The sequence below is a fragment of the Dasypus novemcinctus genome, chromosome 18, assembly GCF_030445035.2.
Source record: "Dasypus novemcinctus isolate mDasNov1 chromosome 18, mDasNov1.1.hap2, whole genome shotgun sequence".
NCBI lineage: Eukaryota > Metazoa > Chordata > Mammalia > Cingulata > Dasypodidae > Dasypus > Dasypus novemcinctus.
In genome coordinates, this window is record NC_080690.1 from 5,141,954 (window position 1) to 5,155,419 (window position 13,466).

Below are 13,466 nucleotides of genomic sequence, written 5' to 3' on the forward strand. Positions count from 1 at the left end.
GCCAAGGGAAGGGGCGGTTTTATTTATGCGTCCCTAGCACCGAGCATTATGTTTGGTGTGTGCGCTTAAGAGCTTTCTTCTTCCTGCTCTCCATTTGGAGGCTGTTGATAAAAAAGAGGGAAGGTCCTACCATTTATTTATTTTTAAAGTTTAATTTTTTAATAAGTAATGTATCGTTCAAAAAGATCAAAAGGCAGTACAGCAGTCAGTCTCCCCACCCTGTCCTCCGGCCAGAAGGTTCTTGGTCTGCTTCGCCTCGTCTCTCATGGTATTATTAATTTATTAGGCCATTTCCTCCAAGGATTTCTTTTGATTTACAAGCAAATGTAAATATGTACACTTCTGTTTTTAAGCCTTTTAATAAGTAATTCTGGCTCTCTCTGCCCAGAGGAACAAAATCTTGGTGTGTATTTCTTTCTCTCCCATTTCTCAGCAAGCTCTATTCTTTCCCCCATTTTCCAAATAAATTCTTTTTACTGGACTAAAAAAAAAAAGTAATTCTTCATTGTGAGACTAATTATGTTTTACACCATACATTTCTGGATTTTAAAAAGCAACTAAATGGTAATAGATGAAGGAATTTAACTTCTATAAGGAAACCAGGAGAATGTGAACATCAGGGAAATAATCCTATGAAATAAAGATCTTTAAAAATCAATGCCATTTATCCTTTAGTGTGCTAGGCAAATGCACAAGACGATTTAGAAACACTCCACTCACTAGAATTGTCTTAGGATGGATTCTTTTATAATAGGGACACTGGGGGACTTGGGGTTCCCTCAGGGAAGGTTCCCTTTAAGAGAAAGAGCTGCACAGTCAGACTGGAAGGGTCGACCGCCCTTGGGACAGCCCCCTCACCTTTGACTCTAGCCCTGGACTTGCAATTTCTGGCACAGCAGTTTACATTTCAGAGCATTATCTGTACTTGGAATTTATTTCTGCAATTTGTTAGTCCAAAAATGTTAGACAGTCTTGACGCTAAGAGTCTGTGTATGCCCTTAACTGTGGGCCCTGTGTGGTCGCCCCGTGAGCCTTCGGCTGTACTGCTGACAGCGTGGTTTAATGTTGGCCAGGTATCCTACACGTCTTGGTTCCTGGACGCCTTCAACTATGCCATCCTGAGGAAGATCGACGTGCTGAACCTCAGCATCGGCGGGCCCGACTTCATGGACCACCCCTTTGTTGACAAGGTGGGTCGCGCCACCAGGTGGGAACGTTGTGCTCTGAGGGTCTGAGGGTGGCTCCTGCTCTTGGGACGCTGACCTGGAGAGCTGTGTTTCTGCTAGGCTGGGGGCTTCCCACTCCAGCGTCCCAGCTTCGTGGGGCAGATGTTACTGACCCGAGCCCTGGGACTGGCATGTCATAAATCCAGTGGGTTAGATGCGGCAGAAGGACGGATTTATTGCAGCCCACAGTGCCTTGTTGATTCCTTCTTATCTGAGCACACAGCCTGGTTTCCTGAAGCTGCCTGGGAGGCCAGTGTCCCGGCTTGCACAGTGCATGGGCCAGTGTTCTGGCGTCGGCCTTCTCTGAGCCTGTCAGTTACCAAATGTGTCCACGGTCCCGACTTGCCGTCTTCCCTTCCCTGGAGGAGGCACTCCCTGCCCTGTCCCTCCCCTCGATTATTTTTTAGGACTGTTTCTAGAAATAGTTTTTTGGGACACATGTGTATTGTTTAAAAGCAGTGTGATTTCCTGAGTAAGTGCTCTCTGACTTGGTAGGTGTGGGAGTTAACAGCAAACAGCGTCATCATGGTCTCTGCAATCGGCAACGACGGGCCTCTTTATGGGTAAGTAGCCCTGCAGCAGCCTGACCTTCAAAGGTGGCATTTCTTGAAACAACTGAAGAATTGTTGTCTTTCTGCCTGTGTAGCTATATAAGCCTGTCTGTGTAAAACTATGTTCCTGAAATTTTCACTATATTTAAAATAAAGAGAATATATAAGGAATTCCCAAGCACCTAGCAGTCAGCTTTAGTGGTTACTGACTCAAGCCTGAACCTGTTTTTGAATTTTTTGGTTACTTTGCCCGACATAGTAAGTTAGAGGCTTAAAGTTTCTTTTTTAATTATTTTTTTCCCCATCATCAATGGGGAAACTAAACCTGTTGAGAGGTGAATGGCTCCCACGGTATTTATTGAGACCCACCGTGTGTGAACATGGAAAAGGTGTGGATGTTAAAGCTCATCAGGCACAAAACATCTTTCCTCGACTCATAGTTAATTTTCTTTGGGTCAGAGATCCCAATTTTCCTTTTTGCCCTTGCGTTTCTACTGTTAAAGTATACTTTTTCGCGGTTTTCTTGCTTAAGGGTATTCACTGGCTCCTTACTGCCTAATAGGTCAAATCCAAATATTTCTTGGTTTTCAAGGTCCTCCAGATTCCAGCCCAGAGTGGGTGTGTAAGTAGCTTCAGCTCTGTGGGCCATAGGGTCTGTGTTGCCACTACTCAGTTCAGTGTTTGAACACCGCAGATGACAAGTAAATGAATGAGTTGCGAAAGCGGGTGGGCTAGGTGTGGCCCGCGGGCTGTAGTTTGCCAGTCCCTCTGCTAGCCTGAACCTCTTGCTTCCGCTTGGTCTTCCACTGGCCCGTGCACGTCTTCCTCAGATCTCATCTCCTCCTCGGTCTCTCTGTAGCAAGCTGTGTGTTTCCATCTCCAGATGCCTGCTCCTGTCGTTGGTCTTCCTGGTGTGCCTTTCTTTCTCATCTTCCCATTGTGGTGATCAGCTCATTCACCTGCTCTTCTGACTACTCTATCGCTCAGCCAGTCTCCCTTCTGACTCCTGTGCCATTTCTGGCCCGTTGGACTTCTCATAGCTTCTGATCAGGGAGTTGTTGGTGGATAGTGTATGGGAGGAGAAATCCGTGGAGGGAAAGGCCCTGTCACCAGCATGCCTTTTATGCCCCTGGTGCCAGCCCCGTGTCCTGCATGAGGTTATCGCAGCCCGGCCGGTGGTGACCACTTTACTGCTGGGGCATCAGCGCAGCTGCCCTTCGTGCTCTCCACAGGAGTGACGTGCTTCAAGCACTTAGCCCGTCCCCGCTGGCCTTGCACTGGCAGCACCTGTCTCCTTTTCAGGGGGCTGCTGTGACAGAGTGCCCCAGACTCATTTCACAGCTCTGGAGGCCAGGAGTCCCACACCAGCGTGTCAGCAGGGCCCTGCTCTTCCTGGTAGCTCTCGGGGAAGCTCCTTTCCCTCTTCAGCTTCTGTCCATCGCAGGCCACCCTGAGCTCGTGCCTGCACCATTCCAGTCTCTGCCTCTGTCTTTGCATGGCCTTCTCCCTGGGGGGTCTCTTTCCTTCCTCTAAGGACATGGGTCCTATTGGGTGAAGGGCCCTACCCCAGGGTGACCCGTCTTGACTCATTCCGTCAGTAACACCGTATTTCCAAATAAGGTCCTGTTCTGAGCTATTGGGGCGAGGACTTAACTGGATCTTTTTGAGGGGACACAATCCCACTATCACAGCAGCTCGGGAAACAATGTGTCCACCCCCACGGGGCCCCAGGACAGGGCTTTTTCTCTGGGTCCTGCACGCTTGGTCCTCTGAAGCTTTATGGTGCCAGCGAGACCCAGCTGGCTTTCTCCAGAGGTCCGTTCATCTTAATGCTTTCCCTTACTTTTATGCTTTCACAGCACACTGAAGATTATAGGGATTGCCAGGTAGGGAGAAGGTAGGAAGGTGGCATTTTTTTGTGTCAGCTTCAATGAGAAGTTCTTTCAGCAACTTCTGTATTAGCTTTTGCTTCTTGAATTCATGGAAATTAATTGATAAAATTTCAACATCGGCCAAGCAAAAACACTTGTGGGTGCTTCTGCACGATAACCTGGTAGTGTGTTGGTGGCCAGTGAGTGAAGAAAGCAGTGCCAGTCTAGACCCAGTGTGATCCGCATAGTTGGTTGAAAAAATAAGCACCAGACGTCCTGCTTCTAATATCCGTTAAGCCACTTGGGATCACGTGTCATTATCGATTTGTCAAAGGGTGCAGTCTTTGGGTCATAAAGCCATCATAGAAAGGTTCAGAAATGCAGATAGAAATGAGTTACATAACTTATTGTTTCATACTTTTAAATAGTTCAGCTTCATCTTGACTTGCCTTTTATAGTTTAAACAGTTTTGTCATTATTCATTTCACAGTAATTTTTTTTTGCAAATCCAGTGCATTTGAGGTACTGAAGAGAATGGCATGGTTTTTACTTGCCATTCCTTGTCTTTCCTCCAAGGAGCTCAATATTACAGAATAATTACAGCCGTTCTCACATTCCCGGGAGGAACTCACTACAAAAATGCACACCAGCCGCTTCTCCCCTTTCTCACGTTTGTTCAGGGCCCAGCCCCGTCACTCCCTGTCTCCCCTCCTGACCATGGCAGATGCAGTGGCAAATACAGAGCCTTCCCAGCAGTGCACTTGAAACTCTTGAAGTGCTAAGAGAATGTGTGATTAGGTGATGCATCGTGAGAGTGTTGAGTGTCATGGGGATTAGAGAACAGGGAGAGCCTTGACCCTGGAGTAGTGAGGGGAAGAGTAAGTTTGGAGTGGGGCCAGAAGATGATAAGCTGGAGAGGAGCGGGGAAAGGCCAGTGTTCCAGGTGGAAGACAGTCCTGTGAGCACAGCACGAAGGTGGCAGGGCCATGGCATTTTCACAGGACAGCTGGGAGGATGTGTTTCTAGAAAAAACAGTCCACCACAGCTGCAGAAGGAACCAGATAGAGTCTTAAGTTTCTCTGTGTGTTGGTTGCCTTTATTTGAGTTACTCATTTTGCATGATTTCTTCTCTCTTTTCCTGTTTTTCTGTGCCTCCATTTAGCACTCTGAATAACCCTGCTGATCAAATGGATGTGATTGGAGTGGGAGGCATTGACTTTGAAGATAACATCGCCCGCTTTTCTTCTAGGGGAATGACAACCTGGGTGAGCTTTTCTTTATTAGTTTAACATGCCACGGGGTGTCGTTTGTTTAAGAGTCTCGGGGTGTGTTTATGAAGACGCATGTAGAGAAGCTGCTTGGAAGCCTGCTTGACCCTCCACACCTGCCATTTCACCATGACCAGTTCAGAGCCAGCCAGAAGGCCAGGGGACGGCTACAAATGGGGGAAAGCAAGATCTTTCCCAGTACTACTTGTTAACTCATTTCTGAATAATTGCCTCTGTAGGTGCATCGGATTCATGCCTGCTTGTTCTCATTAGTAGTATGGTAGGCAGTCCTCCTCTCTGCTAGTGAGAAGATCTGGAAACTGAGCAGTTTTGGCCTGAAGAAGCAGACGAAGCCAGCAAGAACAGCTTAACATCAACTCCCCTGCAACTGAAATGATTATGTTTAGCTGGACAAAATCTAAATAACTGGCACTTGCTTCAGCTACTTGGGGTTGATTGTGTGGCTGATTGATCCTGCTTTACCCATTAAAATAGAGTTTGGTTCAAAATCAGGTGCTCTTGGGCAGCACTTGATATGCTTTGACCCTAGAGGTGGCTGCAGGGTGCACGGCCCCTGGTGATCCCTGGGATCACGTTGTCTCTTGTGCCCTCACTTGCTGCCTGCCAAGCTCCGAGGCCTCAGGGTTGAGTCCCTTTCGGAAAGGTTCTGAACTTCCAGAGGCCGCGGTGGGCCTTGAGCACACCTGCAGCCCGCCTGGCAGGGTGGCCTTCCATTGGCACCCTGAGACCATGGCTGTATCGACTCTCCTTCGCCTTGTCTATGGCTTAAAGCAGGTAGTCGGCCCCACCAGAGCCCCTGCCTCCTGTGGTCTGGTGGACCCCCTCCTGGAGAAAGTCAGCCCCCAGGGAAATGTTGTGTATCTGTCTGTGCTTCCCAAGCATTTTCTTTGTACTGTCAAATACCAGGAAACAATGCCCAGCTCCCAGTGTAAATACCTTCACTGAATTATGAAGGAATGTCATGCCCCTGGCCTTCATCAAAGGTCTGTTTTTTAATGACATTTTGAGAAATGTTCCTGACTCATCTACAGAGCTGCAGTTGAAGAAATATTTACTGTGTCCAACATAAGTGGATCCAAATGCCTTTTATATTTGATGACCAGAAAAGACTTTCCTTCAAATTGGTATACTTTTATCTGATAGAATGTAAGAGCCCATTGTTAATTCTCATTTGGCCCAAATTTCCAGGAAGCTTTGGGTAATCCTCAATTAAAATCTGATCCTAGGTTATTCGTACTGTTGTTATAACTCTTTTTCTAGAGAGTTTCTTATTTCCCCTTTTATGATAGTTTGTAATATTCAGTTATGGCATGAACTTTTTTCCTTGTCAGAAACATGTTTCTTTTCTAATTTTTTTCTATTAATTTTATAATTCTTCTAACATAGTTGTAATTTTAAATTTACCTAGAGATAAATCAGTCTCCAGTTTCTGGTCTTAGTAGTTACTAAGTTCCATTTCCAGTTTCTGGACTTTGCATGTTAGCAAAATATAAATATTAGCTTTTTATTGCCTTATGACCTTGTTAATGTACTGTTAGTAAAACATACCAAAAATAATTTTATTTTCTGTGTTATTATCAAACACGTAAAATAGATTTTCCTACTACAGCCAGTACCTCTCCAAGCTAATGCTCTGTTTAACTGACCCAACTATACGTAGCAGTGTGCCAGCATGTATGACAGAGAGGGACTGGCTGCTTCTATCCACAGGAGCTGCCAGGAGGCTATGGCCGTGTGAAGCCTGACATTGTCACCTACGGTGCTGGAGTGAGGGGTTCCGGTGTGAAAGGGGGGTGCCGGGCCCTCTCTGGGACCAGTGTCGCTTCTCCGGTGGTGGCGGGTGCTGTCACCTTACTAGTAAGGTGAGTGTTACTCATCAGAGACGGACTCCAATGTCAGGGTAGGTCACCTGGGGCCTGAGGCTGAGAGGCGAGCCCTGCCCCTGCTATCAGCTAGGCTCGTGCGGTTCAGCACACCATAGAGCCTTGCTCTGACTCTGTTTCCTCCTCTCTGGAAGAGGCGGGGAGGCTGTCTTACTGTAGAGACTCCCTTGAGCGTTAGATGAAATACATGTGCACTCACTTGGTGAACTCTGCATTATAAAGCACAACTCAAGGTAAACTCCCCGTTACTGTTTTTATTTCATATTTGAATTCTTTCTTCTCTGTTAAATATACTGTTTGTGTGATAGAATTGTGGTTGGTATAGCCAGACAAGTGTATTCATCTGGGAGGGAAAAAATAAGATATTTTCCTTTCCAGGTCCTCCATTTAATGTTAGCTAATGAAACGTCAAACCAGTCTGCCCCTGCTCCTTTATGAAAGGCAAGTTTCTCTGTGTAATGTATTTATCCTCTTTGCCTCGTTGAATCTTGTACACATTTGAGCAGCCATTAACTCTGCAAATAATGAAACCGGAAGACTGCCAAGCTCTCAAAGGTTGTAGAACTGGCATCAAAACACACTCGCTTTGACTTTTAGTTTGATGGACCATGTTCTCATAGTCAAAGAGTTACAAAAAGGTGTCTTTCAAACTGGCATTTTTGTCACAGTCTTCCCCCCAAATCTTTTTTGTCTCAGTGAGGTTTTTAGTTGAGTTTTTGTGTGGCATTAATACCCAAAACTGTATATTTGAAAGATTTTATTTTCCAAGTTAATTTCAGACTAAAATTAAAAACGGGTAAATGTTACAAAATATTTTTATATATAAAATTCTCTTTAAAAACAAATTTATGTTGGTTTTAGCTTCTAATGTCCAAGGTTCCTTTGTTTCTGAGTCATCCTTAAGGTTGGTTTCTAGCTCTTGCCTCCTTTCCTGTCCGTTCTTTATATAGAAAGCCAAATTATTCAAGGTTTTGAAATTGGCTAGGGTAATCTAGCTGGAGAATAAATATCTGCTTGTTGGGAAATGTGGGAAACTAAGGCACGGTGGTGCTGTTTCCATGGTTACGCTGTTAACACAGGAATGCAGAAAGTTAACAGGACCGAAGTTGTCTTGGGGCTGGGAGCAATATGAGAAAACACACTTTGTAGTCTGAGAGGGCACTACGACCTTGAACTCATCTTGAGATAAGATGTTAGTCCTGCAGCTTGTGAGAATTTTTGAGTGCAGCTACATGCTATCGCTTGTGCTTACAGTAGCTTGAGTATATATGTTACTTGTAAACAATAACATTGTCTGATGAGCTTGAGGATTCAATGCTCTCAAAACCCTGATCCCAGTCTCTCTTTGTCTTTCATTCCCGATACCCTTCGTGCCAACATTCCGATAGGGAAAATCATCTTTCTTTTTCATGTTATAGGAAGTGAAAAAAAAAAAACAAGAGAAGGGAAGTCAGACTATGCTGGTACCTGGTTCACTCTTGGTCTTAGATCAGCCTGGTGAAGAGAAGGGAGTGAGGGTGTCTGTTTCTTGTTAATTATAAAAACTGAAAATAGTGGTTCAGGTTCCCCATTTGCCATGATTGTTAACAGGAAATGGGCCTTTAGGACTCACCACTGCGCCTGTCAGGTCATTCCTGTAGGCATCTCTGAGTACAGATATTTTCAGCGTCACAGATGCCTTTAGCACTCCTCATTCCTCTGCAGTAGATAAAAATGCCATTGTGATAGTTCAAAGATAGTTCTGTGACTTGACAAAGAGCTCACAATAGATCAGGGATTCATAACCTTTTTTGTTCCACTTTGCTAGTCAGGTGAAATGGGTACTACTGTAATTAACTTAATGTATACATTCATAAATGAAGGAAATGCTACATTTCAGTTAGCGATCAGAGAAAATAAACATACTAAGTTGATTTTTTTTCAATTCATGTCCACGGACCCTCTGAAATCAAGGCGTCCGTGGACCCCTGGTTAAGAACCCCTGTAATAGATGCTCAGCAACAAGGAAGCGCATCCTTAGCGCCTAACCTTCCAGCCCTCTGGAGGACAATAGAACCTCACCTTTGCTTTTCTGTAGGCAGGAAGGGAGGAGGAGGGTTGCCCTAAGCTGAGCTTTTAGCTGTTCTTCTATTCTGTCATTAAGAACCAGTCCCACTGGCTCTGTTCTTCTCTTTCTATTAGATATCCCATCTAGACCTGTTAAAAAACCTGCCTAAATGCCCAGACCAACCTCTGCCATAGAAAAACATTTAGGAACATAGGAGAGTAGGTTTTCCCTTCTTTGCCTTTGGGATTTTTTGCCTGCATTTCTGAATTAAAATTTACTTGTCCTTATAACACGTAGCTATACAAAAGTGAAGGCCTCGGTGCTTGTGTTCCTAAGCAGTTGATTATGCTAAGTGTCTCCAGGTTCCTAGCAGAGTAGAGCCGAGTGCTGCCGGTTGTCCAGATGCATCCTGGGGGTGAAGTGCTAAGGCAGCCTCAGGTCTGGCTGCTTAGTGCTGCCTGGACAGGGGCGGGGGCCTTCATGCACACAGGCCTCCAGGCCTGGAAACAAAAAGGCAGGATTGGCCCCAGGCCCTGGGCCAGTCTTTCTCCCCTGTGCCTTCATGGTCCTGTATCTCGCTCCCTCCCTGGAATCCACCTGTTTGACTTTGTTTCTCTCGGCCAGCCTCCATCCCAGCAAGCCTTCCCTCCCCAGGAAGGGAAGAGAAAGCTCCTAAATGTTCTTGCCTCCTGAAGCCTGTGCGGTCAATTTAGCTGAGAGCTGCTGCTAACTTCAGAGTGAGCAGGCACGAGCCCTGTAAATCCTTGTTCCAGGAAGGCATACGGAAGGTTCCTCAGTGGTCAGTTCTGACGCAGGTACAGCAGCCGGCACGTGCTCCTCCTCGCCACGCATCGATGCCCACACCCGACCCCATTAGCTGTCAGGCGAGGCTGATGGGCGTGTGCCAGCACCTCGCGGCTGGGGGAGGGACTGGTCTTCGTTCTTCTCCTGAGACAAAATGAGCAAACATGTGCTTTCCCCGCAGCACGGTCCAGAAGCGGGAACTGGTGAACCCTGCCAGCATGAAGCAGGCCCTGATCGCGTCCGCCCGCAGGCTCCCTGGTGTTAATATGTTTGAGCAAGGCCACGGCAAGCTCGACCTCCTGAGAGCCTATCAGATCCTCAACAGCTACAAGCCACAGGCCAGGTCCGTATGCCTCGCCGTCACGGCGGCCCTTCTCTTCCTCCCGGGACTCCCAGGGCGGCGCTCCTCTGCACGGTGCGAGCCCAGGACTCAAGCGCCCGCCCCTCGCACAGCCCACTGGGCCAGGGAGCGCGCGTGCTGCTGCTGCTTCTGTGGTACTGGCTGCCTGGCATAGTCCCATGTTCTTTTACTTGTAATGTGAATAGTTAAATCATGAGCTTCTGTTTCCTTTTTTCACTTTAAAACCTTTTTCTTTAGCAGTAATTTCAGATTTCTGGAGATTTTGCAAATATAATTCTAGTGAGTTTCCGTTAGGCTCTCCACCCAGGCTCCCGTAACGTGGCCCTGGAGCAAGTGTTAAAACCAGGACGTTGGCGCCTGTGCTGCGCTGGAATCAGTCATCCGTGCTCCCACTCGGGACCTTCTGCGACCCGGGGCCAGGGTGCCCCCACCTTCATTTGTGGTCAGGGTCTCCTCCAGTCTCAGACAGTCCAGTTGTCATTTCGTGTCATTTCTGATTGACATCTTTGAAGTTATTTGTAGAGGTCCCTCTGCTTGGGATATGCGATGTTTCTTGAAGGCTAGTTTGAGGACATATATTTTGGGCAAGATTTTTTTTTCCTTATTATTTTGAAATGTTACACTTAGAAGAAGGTTGCAGTAGTCATACATGAGAACCCTTATGTCCTTCACTCAGTTTTCCCTCATGCCAGCATCTTACATCAGCCTGATAGATGTTTCAAAGCCTGTAAATTAATGTTGATAAAGTCCTGTTAACTGAGCTACAGACCTTACTCAGTTCTTGCCCATTGTCCCACTAATGTCGTTTTCCTGAGCTGGGATCCTGTCTAGGAACCACATTGCCCTTAGTTGCCACGTCTCCTTGTCTTTTTCAGTCTGCCTAGGTCCTCAGTTTTTCTTTGTCTGGTGATGTTTGTTTTGATCATTTGGTTAAAGTGGTGTGTCAGTTCAGAATCTCCAAGAAACAGATGCCAACATGGGCTAGGCGTGTGGGAGATTTATTTTTGGGGGGACTACTAATGAAGGATAAAGGGAAGGGAGCTTGAGTCTAAGGAAGAGCTTCAGGGCTGTGAGGCAGATCTGAGCCTGAGGGCGCGGTTCGGGGAAGAGTCTCAGACCACGTCGGAGCCCTGGAGCCAGAGTCACCCCTGAGCCAGAGTCACCCCTCAGCAGAGGCCTGTGGGCTTCAGGTGCGAGCCTGCATTTCTGCCTCCACCAGGCTTCCTTAGTGGCTGGGAGCAGCCTGGGGGGTGTGGCCTTGGCAAGGAATAGTGGTGGTGGGGGTGCATCTGGAGGGGCGGTGACCAGAGGTGCCAGGCGCCAGCCACCTGCCCCGCAGCTGGAGATCGGAGCAGCACAGGGGAAGGCTGCCGGCAGCAACTGTGCTTATTCATCTCCCCTCGGTAACTGCCAGGCGCCTCATGTGGACCGTGGGGCTGTGAGTGCTGCTCCTCAGCTCCCTCACTAGGGTTCTTGCCTCCAGTGTTGATTCCTGTGGAGTTGGCCGCGTGGTTTTCTGCGTCTATTCCTTCTGTATTTATTGTCTCCTCTCTCATTCACTTATTTATACATTGATTTATTTCTGGGTAAAAACATGGATATTTATTTTATTTTATGGGTTATAATTTATACATTACTATCATTATTTTCTTATTCAGATTGTCCCAAATCTGGCCATTGGGAGTTCCTTCTAGCTGGTTTCTCTGTCTTTCCATGTCTCCATCGTTTTTGGGTACCTCAGGAGATTCCATTGTGTAGTTCCCTGCCCCAGCCTTGGTGTCAGGTCTTTCTTCAAGCAGTCCTGGTTCCTTTAGTGGGAGAACGATGTTCTAGGAGCCAAGATCTGGGTTCTCTGTGTGCTTGAAGCTGTGCTCGTAGATGTTTCTGGGCCTTTTCAGCTGGAGCTAGGAAATGTATGTATGTACACATGCACATACTTGTCTCTGCCCGCTTCTGTAGCTGTCCATCTGTCTGTACATGTATTAAAAACACGAGTGCATATGGCTCCTTTTGATTCCCTTCAACACCGCAGGTTCCTGCCTGCCCCCCTTCCTTATTTGTAATGCCTTTCTCCAACAGTGAGAAACCGGGCTCTGATTAATTACCTTGTAGTCCCTTGTTTGCTTAGTCCACTAAGTCCTCGTGTATATGCATAGTTGTAGAACTGCTAACCCATCTCCTCATGAGAAACATATATACTAATCTGAGTACAATATTTTTGTACAGTTCTTTTAATCTTTAGACTTACAGAATAAAGTCACACTGTTTTCCAAAGTTACTCAGGTTTATTCTTTTCTCCCTCACCCCTGTTGGAGTGGGTTTTTTGTTTATTTATAATATAGTTGGGTTAACTTTTAGTGTTTGTGTTCCTTTTGGATCCCCCCACATCCTGGTTGAGTTTAACTATTTATTTATTTTTTGGGTCTGTGAAATGTGACCACAGTGCTAAAGTCAGAACTGCACTAAAGAGTATACCCCAAGGAGTCCCCCTCTGCCCCCACCCACCCCGTTCCCACCTGCCCCACATTGGTTTTTGTTTTATTCTTCCTTCCTGTATTTCTTTTGTACAAACACACAAATAACCTGTGTGTTTTCTTCGCTCCCATTTCTCATATTCCCTTCCTTACATGAAAACTAGCATTGCTGTATTTTTTTGCACTTTGCTTTGTTCCCTTAACATAGCCTGTAGCCCACTCTCTGCCCGGTCATAGAGAGTGTCCTCCTCCTTAGGCTATATGGTGTTGAGGGGCACCTATTGATTGAGACACCCTCCTTTTTGACTGAGCCACTCTCCTGGTTGACTGAGCCATTCTCCGTTCGGTGGGTTGAAGTTGTTTCCAATATGCTGCAGTTATAAGCTGCTGTAGTGAATAATTTGTGCCTGTGTGTTTTAGTTTTGCTGGAGGTGTGTATCCTCAGAATATATTCCTAGAATGGGATAGCTGGGTCAAAGTAAAGTATGGAGGTAGTTTGCTTGGTATTGTCAGGTTCTCATCCAGAGGATAATATACGAGAGCATTTGTATCCCCGTGGCCTTGCCAACAGGATGTACTGTCATCCTTTTTACTCTTCACCAGTCAAATAACTGAGAAATGGTATTTCAGTATTTTAATTTGCATTTCTCTAATTGTAAGTCCATATGAACACTTTTTCTCTGCTAAAGGGCCATTGTTATATTTTTCTTTTGAATTGTCCATATCCTTTTCTCTATTTTTAAGAGTATTCTATTTACTAGGGATATTAGTCCGTTGTCTGGGATATCTGTTGCAGATATTTTCTTCTGATTTGTTGGTTGTTTTTTGACTTCAAGGTTTTTTGTGTTTTTTTACCACGGAAAACGATTTTTAAATGTAGCCAAACTTGTCAATCTTTGTGTTCTTGCCTCTGGATTTCAAGTCACAGAAAGCTTCTTTGTGTGCCGAAGTTAAGAGGGA

At 46.1% G+C, this 13,466-nt stretch overlaps 1 protein-coding gene across 2 annotated transcripts in view; it reads left to right on the forward strand.

Moving 5' to 3' along the window:
- MBTPS1 (membrane bound transcription factor peptidase, site 1) overlaps positions 1 to 13,466 on the forward strand; it is a 58,957-nt gene that overhangs the window by 20,911 nt on the left and 24,580 nt on the right. For both annotated transcript variants that reach the window (XM_004470882.4, XM_058279648.2), the window contains exons 7-11: positions 1,074 to 1,190; positions 1,722 to 1,789; positions 4,811 to 4,913; positions 6,648 to 6,799; positions 9,853 to 10,014. In XM_004470882.4, the coding sequence (XP_004470939.1) occupies positions 1,074 to 1,190; positions 1,722 to 1,789; positions 4,811 to 4,913; positions 6,648 to 6,799; positions 9,853 to 10,014 (602 nt within the window). The remainder of the gene's footprint in view (positions 1 to 1,073; positions 1,191 to 1,721; positions 1,790 to 4,810; positions 4,914 to 6,647; positions 6,800 to 9,852; positions 10,015 to 13,466) is intronic.